The sequence below is a fragment of the Ochotona curzoniae genome, unplaced genomic scaffold (assembly GCF_017591425.1).
Source record: "Ochotona curzoniae isolate NIBS_2020 unplaced genomic scaffold, NIBS_Ocur_1.0 contig_1014, whole genome shotgun sequence".
NCBI classification, from domain to species: Eukaryota; Metazoa; Chordata; class Mammalia; order Lagomorpha; family Ochotonidae; genus Ochotona; species Ochotona curzoniae.
Window position 1 is genome coordinate 4941491 of NW_024464920.1, and position 16848 is coordinate 4958338.

Genomic DNA, 16848 nt, shown 5'->3' on the forward strand with positions numbered 1-16848 from the left:
CCCTCCCCAAATCCTCACGCTCTCAGGGCCGGGTGTGTGCGTCTTAGGGTGGGGGGGAGTGGGAGGCCATCTGCTTATGCGTGGACAGACGTGGGCAAGGGGGAATCCTGTTGGCGAGCTCGGAGCCGTCCTGCAAAGGGGTGGCCGGTGGCTGGGGTCCAGAGTCCGCGGACCCCCGGGCGGGGGGTGCTGGGGGGTGGGGTGAGAGACGCAGGTCGCGGGGATCAGGGGAGAGGAGGGGGCAGGATGGCGGGGGGGTGGGGGCAGAAAAAGCAAAGGGGAAAAAAAAGCCCCTGCGCATTGATCCGCGCCGTATTTTTGGGTAAATACGATCACGTGGGGGCCGGGGAGCCAATGAGCAGCGGGGAAAAGGCTGGAAAAATAATTACCTGCCTTGATTGTTCTGTGAGCAGATAAAAAGTACATATACAGTTCATACAATAATCTTATGTATGTAAAACCCCGTTACGATGTCGGCGACGGGGCCCATCAGTAACTATTACGTGGACTCGCTCATCTCGCACGACAATGAAGACCTCTTAGCGTCCAGGTTTCCGGCCACGGGGGCTCACCCCGCCGCCGCCAGACCCAGCGGGCTGGTGCCGGACTGTAGCGATTTTCCGTCCTGTAGCTTCGCGCCCAAGCCGGCCGTGTTCAGCACGTCGTGGGCGCCCGTGCCCTCGCAGTCGTCCGTGGTCTATCACCCCTACGGCCCCCAGCCCCACCTCGGCGCCGACACGCGCTACATGCGGACTTGGCTCGAGCCGCTGTCCGGCGCCGTCTCCTTCCCCAGCTTCCCGGCCGGGGGCCGCCACTACGCCCTCAAACCGGACGCCTACCCCGGGCGCCGCGCCGACTGCGGCCCGGGCGACGGCCGCAGCTACCCGGACTACATGTACGGCTCGCCCGGGGAGCTGCGCGACCGCGCCCCGCAGACGCTGCCCTCGCCCGAGGCGGACGCCCTCGGCGGCAGCAAGCACAAAGAAGAGAAGGCCGACCTGGACCCCAGTAAGTTGGGAGCAATTTTCCTTTACAACCCGCGCGGGAGGGGAGGGGAGGACGGGGCGGGCAGGGGTGTGTGTGTGGTGGGGGGAAGCCGGGATTACAGCCCCCCTGGCCGCGGCGGCGGCGGCAGGCGGTGGTGCTGGCGGTGCTGGCGGCGGCAGCCGGGCGCGCGGGGAGCGCGGGAGAGGGGCGAGGGCGAAGGGGGGCGGCGAGGACTCAATAAAAGCGAATTACCTTGGGGAGCTTGGGCAGGGGCAGGAAGGTCTGAGGAGGGGGGCCCCAGGGAGCCAGATTGTTGGGTGGGAGAGGACGGGGGGGGGGGACCTCTTTGCCAGGAACTGACTTGGAGGAGGGGGTCCCCCTGTTCTCCCACCCCACATTCCCCAGGCCAGGCGTTTGGGGCTCAATTCAGCACTTGCAAAGAAATCCAAGACATGCCTGGGGGACAGTAGGGAGGCCAGGGGATTTGGGGTGGGGAGGAAGCAGGAGCAGGCTTTGAGATGGGATGGGGGTGCCAAGGGTGTATGAGCAGAGAGGCAGCACCCCAGGGAGGAAAGCCACCCCCCTACCTGCCTGTCAACGTGGAGGGAGAGTCCCAGAATAGGAAACCACTGTGGGGAGCTTGGGACATTTCCCACGCTGGGAACTTGGGAGAGCGCAGGACTTGGAGAGAAGAGTGGGGTGGTCCTAGCCTGCTTCAACTGGAGAACCCTCTCCTGAGGGTCTCCAGGGTGTGTGTGAGAGGGTCAGGGGTGAGGAGTTTAGGGATGCAAGTCCCAGACTTGGGAAGCAGCACTCAACTCCAGCCAGGGACAGTGGGACTCCTAGAGGGGGGCTTGGATGGGGACTGTGGGAGGCAGGTGGGAACTGCAGGGTCAGAGAAAGACGGAAGGAGGAACAGCAGGGGAGGGTGCAGCCCCTAGGGTGTGAGGAAGTGTCTGGGGCAAGGGGGGGTTCCAGAAACAGGCTTCCTCCAGCCCCTAAAGGGGCCAGGGCCTAATTCTACACCTCCTAGGGCCCCTTGCTTCCCTACTCTCAGCTGCTTCCGTCAACCTGAAATCGGAAGCTTGACTCCAACAGAGCCTGGCCTGGGGTTGGCAGAAAAGGGGCCCCTGGAGGTCAACGGGAGAGCTGAGATCTGGGGGTGCCTGTCCCCATTCCTCTCCCCTCCCCCCGTCCGGGGCCAGCCAGCAGCTCTCTGGGGAAGTGGAGAAAAAGCCTGGGCTGTGGCAAGATCTTCGTGAGAATTCGCCTCAGCAGGGTTGCACACACAGGGAGCTGAGAGCGGAGCTGGAGCTGGTGCAGGAGAGGGGACTGGGGGCTCTCAGGGTCAGGGAGCACAAGTGCTGAAATTTCAGGACTGTGGGCTGTGAGGAGGGGAGGGGGCAGGGGAGGAGGGAGGTGGGGAGGAGGGAGACCTCGCTATAAAAATAAAAAACAAGAGAGAGAAGCGTTTATGGGCCTATGAAATGGTTGGGAATTTGGACTTTTTATGAGGATATTCTCGAATTACTACTCTGGAAGCGGAGGACCAGACTGGAGTAGGGGCTTTGATAGCTTTGGATTTCCTACAGCTTTAGGTGCTGGAAAATGCAGGGGGGCGGGGAGGAAGAGTAGTGGGGTGGTTTGCAGAAAGCAGGAGGACTTGGGGGGGGGCGGTGGATGCCTACAGCAAAACGTGTTCCAAATTCAGGTTCAATTCTTGGGTTTAGGAAGCCTGGCTAAAAGCCGGGGGTGGCGTGGTCGGTCGGGGTGGTGGGTTGCTGAGGGGCTCTGTTGACCCCTGTTGTGTGTGTGTGTTTGGCCCCTTCAGGCAACCCCGTGGCCAACTGGATCCACGCCCGCTCCACGAGAAAGAAGCGCTGCCCCTACACCAAGTATCAGACGCTGGAACTGGAGAAAGAATTTCTCTTCAATATGTATTTAACCAGGGACCGTAGGTACGAGGTGGCCCGAGTTCTCAATCTCACCGAGCGGCAGGTCAAAATCTGGTTTCAGAACCGGAGGATGAAGATGAAAAAGATGAATAAAGAGAAAACCGACAAGGAGCAATCCTAAAACCCTGTCCCCCAGCCTGCTGCCTGGGCACAGCCAAGGAAAAACAAAACAAAACAAACAACAATAACAACAACAACAAAAAAAAGCCAACACAAAAAATTATACCCCAGTCCCGATGGGAGAAAGCACGAGAAAAAGCAAAGAGCAAGCTAGAGAAAAAAAGCAAATCAGCTTAAAAAGGGGAAAAAAAAAAAAAGATGAAGGGGAAAAGGAGCTACTTTGGCGATTGGGGAGGGTTCAGTGTTGAGAAAGTGTTTTAGAGTTAGTTCTGCGCAGTCAGGAGGAGGTGGGGAGAGACCCTTCTTCCCCCCCAGCGCAAGTGAAATAAACAACACACACAAATGTGATTTTTTTTCTCCTTTCTTCAGAAGAAGCCAGTACTTGAATCAGTCTATTTCTATTTTGGCCCCCTGTATTGTATGTGGTCCGGGCCATCCCTTCCCTGGCCTTGGACGCGCTGCGGTGCAGATTTTGTACAAAAAGACAACCCCCCCCCCTCAACACACAGACACACCGACACAGACACACGCTTCGCGGCAGGCCCAGGAGCTGCGGGGCGAGCGGGCGGGCGAGCGAGCGAGCGAGCGAGGAGGAGGGCCCGGGTCGGGCGGCGGCAGTGGTGGCGGCGGCGGTGGCGCGCAGGCCGGCGCCTCGGGCGTGTACATAGCAGCTTCCTCTCCCCGCCAGCGTCCGTCCGTCCCTCCCCAGCGTCCATCCTGTAATGTGCTTCTGTTTGTTATGGTCAGATCGGCTCTGTGTTAATATATCGAAGTCACGTTAAAAAAAAAAAAAAAACAGAAACCCAACCGCATCCAGTTCTCCTTATTTCTCCTCCCTGTGGGCGCTCAGGCCGCTGCTATCATGGAGGAGCGAGGGCTTGGGTCCGCCAGGGGAGGCTTGGAGCTGGAGGAGGACGCGCCCCGGAACCCGTGTTTCTTGGCAGGCAGGGTGCCCGGGGAGGGGATGGCCGGTGGAGGGGAGGGCAAGGGGGCATCGAGGGCTTGCACTTGCAGTGGTCGGGTGTGCCTACTGGTTTCCTGATGGCTGGATGCAGGGGGAGGGGGGAGAGGCTTGGCATGAGTGGCTTTGGTTGGCTGTAATGAATTGCAATAATTTATGAGTACAAGAGATCGGAGGGGAGAGATAGGTGAAGATGCGAGTTGGGTGCTTGGGTGAAGGCCCGGGCAGGAATCTAGCCTGGTTGCTTGAGGTGTAATGCTAACTGCTGCTGCCAGGCGTGACTTGGGGGTGGGGGTCGTTGGTCAGGAGGATGGTCTCCCTGACAGGCCTCAGGGAACAGGCAGTGCTGAGGGCTAAAGGAGAAAAATAGAGAGGAGAAAGGGAAGGAAGAAGGAGCAAAAGCAAGGCAGTTTTAGCTCGACTTGTGAGTGCAGCGTGCATCCGCAGTTCTCCTTTCCTGGCTGTCCTCCCTGTCTTTGGCACTGGTGTTTGAGTGTTGCTCCTTGGGGGACTGGGGAGCTTTGCCTATCAGCTGGCAAGGCCAGAGACTTCAACGCTGAGCTAGGTGCTCCCTGGCACTGTAGGTCCCAGAGAGTAGGTTCCGGGACATGAGTGTGTGTGTGTGTGTGTGTGTAGGGGTGGGGGACAGCTCCACTGAGGCCACTGTGCCCCACCCCTGGACTGCACCCCGGACCCGTTCCTTGGAACCAACAGTTTTCATCTGTTAATCAGAAGCAGACTCGTGCTGATGGGTATGCCTCGGCCGGGCGCCCCCTTTCTCGGAAATCCCCCAATCTGGAAACTATTAAAATCAGACTGCTTGAGATATAGCCCTTTAATATATCTCGGGCTGCCCATTCTGTTGAGGGTGCAGGGTGTCACCCGACAGACTTCGGGGAGCCTGCCCCAGCTTCCCTCCCAACCCTCAGAGCATCACCTTGCACGTTGACAGGGCACTTGTGGGGACAGCCCCTGTCAGTGGTGTGTGGACTTCCTATCCTCTCCTTCCAGAAAGGACTTCAGGCTGGGAGGCTGCAGGAAGATGTGCACAATCGGTCCCCCTTGATATTTGGGGAGGGGACAGCCCAGTCACAGCAAGCACGCAGCAGTGACTGCGGCATGCATGCCTGGGGACACTCAGGTCTTCCCTTCTGGCTTTTCAGAACCATTGTTTGCTTGGCCTGCTGTTTGTTCTTTGCTCACTTGCCCTATGGGCCTGGGGGATTCTGGACCCCTGACCACAGACCCTCCTCACCTCCTCTGGAGGCCGGGACGCTGCCCCCAACTCCCCATTCTCTCCCCCAGCCTTGTCCCTGGATCAGCCCTGTGTTTCCGGGCTTCCACTACATCCCTGCACCAAGGAGGCCCAGTCGCCTCTCCTCGGCAGGCGGCCTGCTTCCTGCAGCCGGCCTCAGCCAGCCTGACTGCGGGCAGGAAGGAGGTGCACGGGGTGCAGGGCCTGGGGCACGCTGGCTCAGAGAAGCCAGGAGCCGGGAAGGAGGTCCTCGGGGTGCAGGGCCTGGGGCACGCTTGCTCGGAGGAGCCAGGCGAGAGCGTGGGATCCCGAGCAGGCCCAAGTCCGCCGGCCGGGTCACCGGCTGCGTCCCAGCACAGCCTCCAAGCTGCCCTGCAGGTCAGGAACGGATTCGGTTTTTATTTTCCATCACTTACGGATGGAAACGGCAGTAACATCACCACTAGGACAGACACACATCTGGGAGAGAGAGATCTTGGAAGCTGGGGGTGGAAGTGGGGGGGGGGGGAGAGGAGCCAACAGATGCCCTCCTCCCCTTACCTTCCCCTCCCATCTCCCCTCTGTTCCTTTGTCAGAATCACAAAACCCTAAAGGTCGTTCCACTTGGGGAGGCAGCGGATAAGTACATTTCCGCAGCCCCGAAATGCCGCTTTTTATGACGCTGTTTGTCTCCCAGCTCCGGGTCCTGAATGGGGCCGAACAAAACATCAGCGCGGAGCTGGCTAGACGTCTGGGCTTAATTGTTTTATGGTTTAAAGAAGGTGGACACTCTCTCCTTTGAAATCGGATTATAGGAATGTTTTGTCTATGGTCCACGGAGAACAGGACCCCTCACTGGCTGGGAGGAGAGGGTGGGGAGAGCGCGCACGAGAGAGGGACGGGCTGCAAACCAGGGGTCCACACCGCTGGGAGCAGCCACTCCCACCCCAAAAGTCCGGTGGGCAGGCGGCAGCGGGATAGGCGGTACGGGGCCGGTGGCGGAGGCGGCGGCAGCGTCAGGGTAAGAGGAGCGAGAGCAGGCTAGGGAGCGGACGCCGGTGGTCGTGGGAGCGCCGCCCGCGCCCGTGCCGCGCTGGGGTGGGGTGGGGCGGTGTTCCTGACAATGAAACGCACCTGTTTGCGAGGGGGAGGGGTGCGTGTGACAAGGAGGGAGGCGCGGGAGATTGCGGCAAGTCCTTTCTGCACTGTGCGTTTATATGCAAGAGCTGGGGATAGAGTAAGTGCAAACATAGAGAGAAAACAGCGTGGGACTTTCACAAGATTTATTTCGAGAACCTGGGAAGCCAGGGAACAGCGGTCTCTCGTGGGGGGGCGGGGAGTGGGGCAGCTCCCTGGTGATGCATCCCGCGTCTTTGCACCGACCCACAGGCTGCGGCGTCCTGCCTTCTCACCTTTGGGCCAGGCCTGGGGACCTCTGCTGGTTTTGTGCGTGTTTTTATTTTCCCCCCTTTCCCGGGCCGAACTGCATGGGGGCGAGTGGACGCGAGGTGGCGCTGTTGCTCAATGTTAGAGGCGGCGGCGGTCCCAGGGCCGGCCAGGCCCCGCTGACATTCGAGGCCGGGACGACCACGACCAGGCCCCGCGCGCGCCTCCGCCCGGCCCCGGCCCCGGCCCCAGCCTCGGTCCCAGCCCCGGCCCCGGCCCGGCGGCGCTGAGCAAATCAATCGTCTCACCTGCGAGATGTAAATAATTCTCGAGTGGCAAGTGGGTGGATGGGCTCTCGCTCTGCTGGAGGGCAAGCGTGGAAAGTCACCCGCTTTGCCGAGGAGATAAGTGCGGCGCGTATTGAACACACAAAAAGGCGGGATGACCCGGACAATCGAGCATAAATCCGCGGTACCTAGGCGGCCGACACAGGCCCTGGCGAGGATGTCTGCTTAGGGTGCCTTGAATTCCAGGCTCGGGGAGCAAAATCAGAGACGTGTAAAAAGACAGAAAACAAAACGAGAGAGAGGCGAGGAGATACTGTCCCCTCCCCCTTACTTGGAGGGGAAACCAAGGAGGGCCAGGGTCTGCGGGGTCTTCCTTGGCAGGCAGGCTGGCAGGCGGGCGGTGGCGGCGATGGCCCGCACACTCCGGACAGTCACATTCCAAGACACAAAGACCCGGAAGAATCCGCTCTGCGGCCGGGTTTTCGGGTTTTCGTTGGACCATAAAATGTCCAGATAGTCACCCTCCCACCACCCTCCCGCCCCCCAAAAAAAAGATAGGCACAAGCCCAGAGCGACTCTAGCCCTCTGGCCCTCTTCTTGCCAGGTGGAGAGGAGAAAGTATTTGTGACAATCCCCGCGGCGACCCAGATGCTGGGAGTAGGCAGTCCACCCTACAGGGACTGGCAGGGGGTGGGGAGGGGGGAGGCAGGACTGGAGGCACCGAGGGGATAACACGCACTGGGGAGAGAGTGCCACCCCCATCACCCGCCCTAGAAAGCCTGCAACCTTGACATTGCATGGGCTTTCCCCCTCCCCACTGCCTAAGAACCCAAAGTCCTGGGAGCAGCCGCCAATTCTCCCTGCAGGTGGTTCTGACCCCCCCACCCCCCATACACACACCTCACACACACACCTCCTCAAGCCAGTGGAGCCTCGAAGGGGTCTTGGTGCAGCACCAGTGGTGGGGGGATCGCCCTTGGGAATGTGGCCTGGAATGGTCATCTCCCCGCCCAGTAATGGCTTAGATAACAGAGGGACACAGGGTGTGCAGGGCAGGGACTGGGCCCTAGCTGGCCACTGCCCCCAGTCCCAGAGCTGGGCTCCAGCCAGGGCAGAGAAAAGATTTGGCTTTCTAACCACCTCCTCCTTCCTCCACTCCTGAAGCCCCAGAAGGTGGAAGGAATGCAGGGAGGGGAGATTTTGTCCTGATGCTAAGACCTAAGGAGGCATCTGTGGTGTTGGTCAGGCGGGGTAGTTGTGTGCATGCGTGCCTGTGTGTATATACGGGTGTGTGTGTGTGTGCACAGTATCTGCCCTTGAAGGCATGCATGTGCCGGTTTGCAGTTGAGTGTGCACTTGGTGTATCTCGGGGTGAGGACTACAGTGTGTACAGTGTGTGTGTGTGTGTGTGTGTGTGTGTGTTTGTGCCCTGTTTGTGGGCACAGCCCAGTCTGCTGAGAGAGAGGACAGGAAAAAATCTTCCTATTCATCTTCATTTATATGCATACAGCGCACATGTGCCCTACAGCCTGCTTGCTCCTGTGCTGCCTTTCGCTCCCCATGCCGGGCACGCTGAGAAGCCGAGGGTCTTTCATCTTTCGCCAGGACGCCAGTGTGCCCAGTGTGCCCAGTGTTTGGGGCTGCAGGGAGCCCTCCCTCCCGCCCACCTACCCCAGAAAGTGTGGGTCAATATTTAAAGAGTGTCTGTTGGCAGTGCCCATCCACATCCTGGCCTGGGCAACCTGCCTGGGGAAGGAGGGGCAGGCTCGGGGGTGGGGATGGGCGGCTGCCCCCCCCTTCAGGCTGAGCTGGCTATGCTTGTGGGATGGCAGGATTTGAGGGGCAAGTTAGAGGTCTGCTCCAGTTCCCCGCAACCCAGACAGAAAGGCTCTCCTACGAGGCCACCTCTGCATCCCAGCCAGGCAAAAGCCGAGGACACACACACAGCTGCCCAGCCCTTCTTACCCTCACAGGCAGCTTCGTTGGCATACCTCATCACCACCACCAAGTTGGCAGCCTTTGCCTGGGTCTCCTGCTCCAGGAGGGGGCTGGTGTCTGAAGGGACAGGGTGTGTGGGATGGTGGGACGTCCGTGCTTTGGCCTCTGGGCCTCCTCTGTACCCCCAGGGTGAGCAGGCAGGCGGCAGCAAATTTAGCATCTAAATGGGACAGGGCCCTGGGGAGGGGTGAGGACACAGGCACTTGGAGGATGAGGGATGTGGTCAGTTTGCTTCTGTTCCCCAACACCACCCCCCCCAGTCACCAGACTTAACTCATCCCTCTTGGGAACTCGCCTTTTGGGTCAGGAGCCTTGCTCTGGCTTGCCCCGGGGTAACCTCTTTCTAGGGTCCTGTACCTGTTGAGGTAACCTGATTTGACCTGCTGGCTCAGGTGTGTCTGGAGAGAGAGAGAGAGGGAGAGAGAGAGAGAGAGAGAGAGAGAGAGAGAGAGAGAGGGAGAGGCAGGCTGGGGGAGAGGCACCTTCCAATCTGAATGCATACCTTGGAAAAGCTGGCCCGGCCATTAGCCAGGGCTGGCTCGCCAACCCCCCACACACGCACACCACACCCCCATCCCTCCCCCTCTCCTCCCTCCCCTTCCTCCAGGTCCCCCCAACTCTGAACCCCTCAACCCCCGCCATCTCTCTCCCTCTCTGTCTCTCTTCTCTCTCTCTCTCTCTCTCTCTCTCTCTCTCTCTCTCTCTCTCTCCTCTCGCCTGTCTTCATGTCGTGGATTGATGAACGCGAATCGCGTGTAAGCGCCGCCACCGCCGGGAGTCTGAGGAATTCGCCTGGGCTGTTAAAGGAAAGAGCTAAGTGAGCCAGCGCGAGCTCTACCTACCCACAGTGAAGACAGCCGCCGCCGCCGCCGCGCCGCCCGCCCGCCCCAGCCCGCAGCTCCGCCGCGCCGCCGGCCGCGCTCGCTCGCTCGCCCCGAGCCGCCCCCACCTGCCCAGCCTCCCCACCCCACCCCCAAAGCCCAGCAGCCCAGTCCCGGGGAGCCGGCCGGCCCGGGGGTTCGGTCCCGGGGGGAGGGGAGTTTCGGGGGTACTACCGGGGCGGGGGAAGAGAGAGTCGCGGCGAGCCAGAGGGGAGGGGTGCGCGGGGTTTTCATGCACCCAGCATGAGTTCCTACTTCGTCAACCCCCTGTTCTCCAAATACAAAGGCGGCGAGACCCTGGAACCGGCCTATTACGACTGCCGGTTCCCGCAGAGCGTGGGCCGGAGCCATGCGCTGGTGTACGGGCCCGGCGGCTCGGCGCCCGGCTTCCAGCACGCCTCGCACCACGTCCAGGAATTCTTCCACCACGGCACCTCCGGCATCTCCAACTCGGGCTACCAGCAGAACCCGTGCTCGCTCAGCTGCCACGGAGACGCCTCCAAATTCTATGGCTACGAAGCGCTCCCCAGACAGTCCCTTTATGGGGCTCAGCAAGAGGCGAGCGTGGTGCAATATCCCGACTGTAAATCCTCCGCCAACACTAACAGTAGCGAAGGACAAGGCCACTTAAATCAAAACTCGTCTCCCAGCCTCATGTTTCCATGGATGAGACCCCACGGTGAGAAGAAGCCTTTTCTCTTTCCCCCTCGCTCTCCCGCGCGCTCCGGGGTCTCCCCACCCCCTTCCTGCCTCCCTCGCCTCCTTTTTGTCTGCCTTCCCAATTTCCCTCCTGGCTTTGGGGGGCTCGCTGCCGCCCCACCCCCGGGGGTGCCTGGGTGGGTTGCTGGAGGCTGGGGAGGCTAGGCTGGGGGTGGGACAGGGGGCGCCTGGGATGTTTTGGGGGGTTGGGTGAGGGTGAGGAGAGGTGGAACGGCATCCGTGGGAGCAGAGGGTTCAAGCTGGCTGCTTCCCTGTCCGCCTGGCGTTCCCAATCCGAGGCCAGCCGAAGTCAAAGTTGGGGAGGGGATTAGGAAGAGCACCCTATGCATAGCAGCCGTGAGAGCTGCTAACTAGTGTCTGGGGTCCAGGACAGTGGCCAGCCAGGCTGTCTTGGAGTGAAGGGGAGACCCCTGTTCCTCTCCTCTAGCCAGAGAGTGTTGCAAACCCCCCCCCAACAAGGACAGGCACTGGCTTCACAGGCTACCCACTGCCCCCTCCCAGAGCACCAGAACATCATCATTGTGCCCCCCAACTTTTCTGTACTTCCCCCTAGACGGTGGAGGAAAAGAGAGGCATGAAGCCCTAGATGGAGGGAAACCGCTGCCAAGGAGAGGGGCCAACAGATTGGGGGATCCCTTAGGTCCTCAGGGGCCCTGGCCAGGCTGTCCCCATCTCCATGGAGCCCTGCTGAGTCCTGCTGCGACCTGCTGAGCAGCTCAGGTCACGAGCCCCTCCAAGGGTGGCCCCTCAAGGCCCAATTTCGAAGTACAGGGGGAAGCGACAAAGCATCGGGACAAGTTCCGGCAGGGATAGCTGGTGATTTATTTGCTGGTCTCCAGTTAGCAATCAGGCGGAGCGGTGAGACATGCCAGCAGATCAATGATTTGGCTGATTGGGAAAACGGCCAGCAGAGAGAGACAAGCAGGGGCCAGTGGTCAGAGCCCCTCTCCCTTTGCCCCCAGCCCCTTTTCCTTTCCTTTACAAACACACTGGCAGCACTGTGCACTTGTAAACAAAGCTGCACTGAGCCTGCGTCCTGGGATTGCAAGGCCTGGGGGCATAGGGCTGGGGTTGAGGAGTGGGCTCTGCAGGGGCTCCTTGGGTCGCTGCAAGTCCCCAGTTTCCAAAGAGACCCCAATTCCTGCCCCAACCCCCCACCTCCCGAGGTGAAACCAAACCAAAACAATCCCCCCCCCAAACTTTCTGGTCTTCTGCTCAGCCCCTTCTACAACTAAGGAGGGGGAAAACTGGGGAGTGGGAGGGGGCTCAGCCAGCCAGGGTCGAGGGGGGGGGCCCTCTTGGCATGGAGGGAGGAAGAGTGGCAGGGACAAGCAGGACAACCCACCCACCCAAACATAACCAAACTGGGGTTCTGTTCTGTCCAGCTCCGGGGCGGCGCAGCGGAAGGCAGACTTACAGCCGATATCAGACCTTGGAACTAGAAAAGGAATTTCTCTTTAATCCTTATTTGACACGGAAGCGCCGGATCGAAGTCTCTCATGCCCTGGGACTGACAGAGAGACAAGTGAAAATCTGGTTCCAGAACCGAAGGATGAAGTGGAAAAAGGAGAACAACAAAGATAAGCTGCCTGGAGCCCGAGATGAGGAGAAGGTGGAAGAAGAAGGAAACGAGGAAGAGGAGAAAGAAGAGGAGGAAAAGGAAGAGAACAAGGACTGAGCAAGAGAGAGAGACGACCCCCCCACACCCCCCTTAGCAACTCCCTTGAAGTTTCGATTTATGGTAGCAGATAAATTGAGAAGTTTACGACTGTCATTTGCTTTTATAGAGAATAGAATGACACTCACAACTCTAACTACCTGTCAGATACTAGCAGCTCTGGTTTTATTACCTTTGGACTCCCCCCCCAACCACCACCAACCCTGCTCTTTATGTGTCTGGGGCTACAGTGGGGGGAAGACCCAGACACAGCAGGGTGGGGGAAAAAAAGTTGGGACTCTCTCGGGTCCACTCCTAGCCCTGGAAGACACACTTGCCCCCCTCTCCCCCACCCCGTCCCCCAAACCCTTTTGGGTCCTTCCTGGATTTCCTCCCTCTTGGCCTTCTCTCTCTGCCCCCTGGTGCCACACTGCCCGCCTCCCTCCACCACCCCCAATTCAGTTTACTAGGGAGCCCCCTTCCAAGAAGAAGATGAGGACTCGTGGCTTTGTTTCAATGCCAGGACGTAGTGGAGTGGGTTGACTTGCTTTAAAAAAAAAAAAAGAAAGAAAGAAAGAAAGAAAAGAAAAATGGGAGGGGGGAAATAGATGAGGAAAGAAATGGAAAACAGCTTTTTGAGAAATAAGGAAAGGATAGCAAAGAATACTCCCTTCCTCCCGGGGCTCCCTGTTTAGAAAAAAAGAAAAAAAAAAGAAAAGAAAAAGAAAAAAAAAAAACAAACAAAACCCCTTGACTTTCTCTAGGCACCTAATGGAATCCTGTGAAGGAGATGTAAGTCTCACCTCACTGCCCCCATTGCGTGGGGGTACCCAGGAGCCTGCAAGAGTCTACCTAGCTCATCCCATGATCACTTGGGCCCATGCCTCAGTCCTCGCCTGCCTTTGCTCTTTCATTTCTGTTCTGCTGGGCCCGACTCTCTCTGAGCTGCATCACTTGAAGCGCTCAGAAATCGCCACAATCATGAAAATGAATACTAATACTCATAATAATACTGATAATAAATCTTTAACATACTACCTAAAGGGAACCTGCAATAATCTTGAAAAAAAAAAAAAAGCAAAAAACCCTTACTCTAAGAGGAGGAAAAAAAAAAAAGAAAAAACAAAAATAAAAAAAAAAAAGAGGAAGAAACCTCCAATGTATTTTATCACTACCTATAGAAAGAAATCCTGCTTTGAGAGTATTCGTACCGCGGTTTTGTTGTCGTTCGTTGCTGCTGCTTCACTAAGGGATCCCAACAACTGAGACTGCCTAGCCCGCCGGTCCCGTGCGCTTTCATTGTGCTTCTAACCCCAGTAGAGTAGAACTAAATTGCACTGAGTGTATAGTTAACTTTGTCTTGAATCCTCTGTTTATGCAACGTGCTCGAAAGGAAAAAAAATGTTAAAATATATCTATAATAATAATTTTGGTCATTTGTCTTTATGTCCAGCTATGAATGTAGATTTTGTGTCCTGACAGCCCTGTCCCTGGTCTAAGTACTTTGTATTGTATACGTGAGTCATAATAAAAAAAAAGGAGCAAAAAATAGTGGAAGATGACATTGACTGGCTTTTTTTCTGCAACTCTGTCACAACTTCTACCCCCTCTCTCCTCCCGCGCCCCCCCATTTTGCCTGCCAAAAGATCTTGCTCCCCAGATCTGACGGGATGGGGTGGGATGGAGAGCAGCAGCCTGAAGTGGTAGGGGCAAGGCTGGCCTGGGAGGGCAGGTGAAAGAGGCTGTGGGGGCAGAGGGAAGCTGAGTGGAGGAAGAGGAACCACCCACTAGCAGGGGGAGTCCTGACTCCAAACCCAGTGGGTCCCTAAATGTTAGGATCCCAATGGGCAGAGGATCTCCTTCCCTGGATCATCCTCTTCCTCCTCAGCTCTGTCTGGGCCCAGACAAAGAATCTGCCCTATTCCCCCTCTCCTGGAGCATGCCTTCTTCCAGGATTGGGGCTGTGGGTGAGGACATGGACTTCCCTATAGAACAGGCCCCTGCTGGTGGCTCACCCTTGGCACCCAGCACCCAGGGTGAGAGCAATGCCTAAGATGTATGGAGTTCATGTGAGGCTCCAGGCTGCTGTCTGGAGGGCTTGGTTAGGAGATGCCTACTGGTGGGGAATGCTGTGTGTGTGTGTGTGTGTGTGTGTGTGTTGGGGGTGTTGAGGAAGCTTGGGTCTGGGGGAGAGGCGAGGCCAAGGGAAGGATGAGTGAGCTGGAAGACCAGCTAGCCTGCAGTCCAGAGCCTGAAATTCAAATCCAGTTGGTTGGGGGCTGGGTCAGCAGCACTGTCTGCCAAGTCCCCTTGTGTCCCCTCTTTCCTGGCTGTTTGCAGCCCACTCCAAGCTTTACCTTGGCAAATGGGCAGCCCACTTGCTCCCACAGAGCAGGCCGTAAGCCTAGGGGATGGGAAGCTGGGCCGGCTGAATGGACAGCACCCCCCACACTTAGGAAACAGAAGGGTAAGGGGAGTCTTCATTCCAATTTTCATTCCCCGAAATATAGTTGAGGGTTCTTGGATTATGGGGTAAAGGGGTTTCGCTTTTCTCACTCCTTGACAGAGCTATCTGTTTATGCCAATAAGATGCTGATCCAATCATCCCAAATTCCAGAGATATAAATCCTCTGACTCAGCCAGGAGAGGGGGAGTGGGGGAAGGGATCTTCTGGTCTTTAAAAACCAGACCCCCAAAGACTGAAATATTTTTGAAGCCAGATCTCTGTGTCTCCCTCTCTATCCTGGTCAATGATTTTCCCAGACCTAAGCCCAGGCCAACAACTCTTGTTTTGTGTTATTTCTTGGGGGATCCAGAACCCGGGCTCTGGCTGCCGCGGGGTCCTGAGCACAGCACAGGGTCAGTTGGCGTTCATAAGGGGGCTGTGCAGCCCCAGGGAAGCCGCGGGTTAGACGCAGAGACCGTGGGCCGCCGCCGCCGAGGACAGCCCTGAGCAAGCGCCCCCCAGGACAAAATGTCCCTGAAACGAAAAACTGGGGTACCTGCTGGGAGCAGAGGCTGCAGCCAGGTAACCCTAGTCTGCTGTCGGAGACCCCCGCAGGGAGAACGCTTGGATCCCACGCCCGCCGGGTGTCCCCCTCCTTGCGCCGCGCCGAGGGATGGCCTAGGGCCGTTTCGTTTTTGAACGTGATATTATGGTGTCTATTCATAAAAATATCTGGCCCTGCTGCCGAGTAGTGGTGGGGCGAACCCTGCAGTAAGAGGTTGGGAGAGGCCTCGCCGCTTTCTCCCCTCACCCTGGACACCAAATGCCCCATCTATCCCCTGCCCTGCTCAGCCGTGCCCGTGGCCCCACAGCCTCGGCGCGTCGGAGGGCGGGGTGCGTCTGGCGCCCGGCTTGGCTGGGGATGTCCGGCACCCGGCGGGCGGGAAGCAGCGAACCCCGGCCGCCCCTTCACGCAGCGCCCGCTCCCCCAGCCCCCCTGCCCACGGCCTCCGCTTTCTCGTTAGTAAAGAAAAGGAGGTAAAAAACCCGTTTTATGGGGGGAACGTAATTGCAAGCGGGATGCGCTCTCTTTAGAAGCGCGTCCTCCCCAAAGCTCCCGCCGCCGTCCCATTACCGGAATGGGGACCATTGGGCTGCAACAGATACGAGTCTCTCCCATTCTCTGCTTTTTTATTAGCCAATCAAAGTGGCTTCCGAAAGCTATTTGCGATTTGTGAAAAATAGTATCTTTCAAAATGCTGAGTCGAAGCATCTCGCTCATTTCACTTTGAATTTATTATTCTAATCTCAACAGCAGAGACAAGATAATGTGGTTGTTAACTTGGGGGGCAAATTCGTTCCTTCGAATTTTTTTTATTATTTTTATTATTTGCATTTCCTCGCCCTTCCACAATCCCTTACGGTGGAGTCCAGAACAACTATGGCCCTGCATGAGAATATGGGCAAAGGCTCCTGGGGGGGGGAGCCTTTCAGGAGTGGCTAACTACCCCCTCCCTCATCTTCCCTAAATGAGATGCCCCCCCCCCCAAGGGCTGCCTGTCCGGCTGGGAAAGTCCACCCTCCTCTCAATGCTCCCATCCCCTGTCCCAATTAGAAAACTGCGGACAGGTTGTGCCACAGTCTATAAGTAAAATTTCCGGTGAGCTGCTTGCAGTGCTGCCCCATTCTCCCCGCTACCCATTGTGAAGAGCTGGGCCAGCGCTTCCTCATCGTAATTTTTAACTACCTGTTATAAAATTTATGGGTGGGTCTGTAAAAGAAACGAGGTCCCTGCATCTGGCTGAGGAAAACTTTGCTTTGCCTGCTGAGGTGGAGGAAGTTTGGGGAGGGAGAGGTGAGCAAGCCGACGCAGCAGCTGTCTGCTATGGTGGTGCCGCCGCAGCAGCCGGGCAAACGAGTCTCCCTTGTGCCAGTTCCAGGTGGGAACAGGGGCAGAGCCACCAGCCCTCAGAGAGCTCAGAGAGGCTCTCCTAAAGCTACCCCCCTCCCCCGTCTGTTGCGAGGATTTATTCTGAGTGCCACTGCACTGTCCAAATTAGGGATCTGTAGAAACAGGTTCTCTAAACTGTCCGGCAGAAGGGGGCGGTTTGGGCAGTAATAAATGGTTCTTTCAAAACCACATATTATTATTGTTATTATTTATCTCCAGATGTCCAGATATTGAGCCAGAGCTATTTTTCTGGAGAAGGGCAGGT

The 16848-nt window shown here is 57.7% G+C and overlaps 2 protein-coding genes across 2 annotated transcripts; both read left to right on the plus strand.

Annotated features, from left to right (window-relative positions):
* The first annotated feature begins 208 nt into the window (after positions 1 to 208).
* On the plus strand, positions 209 to 3107 carry HOXC9 (homeobox C9). The gene is made up of 2 exons (XM_040989282.1): positions 209 to 1008; positions 2819 to 3107. The coding sequence occupies exons 1-2, from the start codon at positions 471 to 473 to the stop codon at positions 3061 to 3063; spliced, it is 783 nt and encodes a 260-aa protein (XP_040845216.1). The 5' UTR covers positions 209 to 470; the 3' UTR covers positions 3064 to 3107.
* Positions 3108 to 9865: 6758 nt separating this feature from the next.
* On the plus strand, positions 9866 to 12576 carry HOXC8 (homeobox C8). The gene is made up of 2 exons (XM_040989292.1): positions 9866 to 10488; positions 11915 to 12576. Exons 1-2 carry the CDS (start codon positions 10053 to 10055, stop codon positions 12205 to 12207), a joined length of 729 nt encoding a protein of 242 aa, XP_040845226.1. The 5' UTR covers positions 9866 to 10052; the 3' UTR covers positions 12208 to 12576.
* Positions 12577 to 16848: the final 4272 nt, after the last annotated feature.

Bases quoted from the DNA above. Each gene is read 5' to 3' on its own strand.
- HOXC9 (XM_040989282.1), top strand. From the start codon at position 471: ATGTCGGCGACGGGGCCCATCAGTAACTATTACGTGGACTCGCTCATC. The intron at 1,009-2,818 runs GTAAGTTGGGAG...TGGCCCCTTCAG, and splicing joins GAAGGCCGACCTGGACCCCA to GCAACCCCGTGGCCAACTGG.
- HOXC8 (XM_040989292.1), top strand. From the start codon at position 10,053: ATGAGTTCCTACTTCGTCAACCCCCTGTTCTCCAAATACAAAGGCGGC. The intron at 10,489-11,914 runs GTGAGAAGAAGC...TGTTCTGTCCAG, and splicing joins TCCATGGATGAGACCCCACG to CTCCGGGGCGGCGCAGCGGA.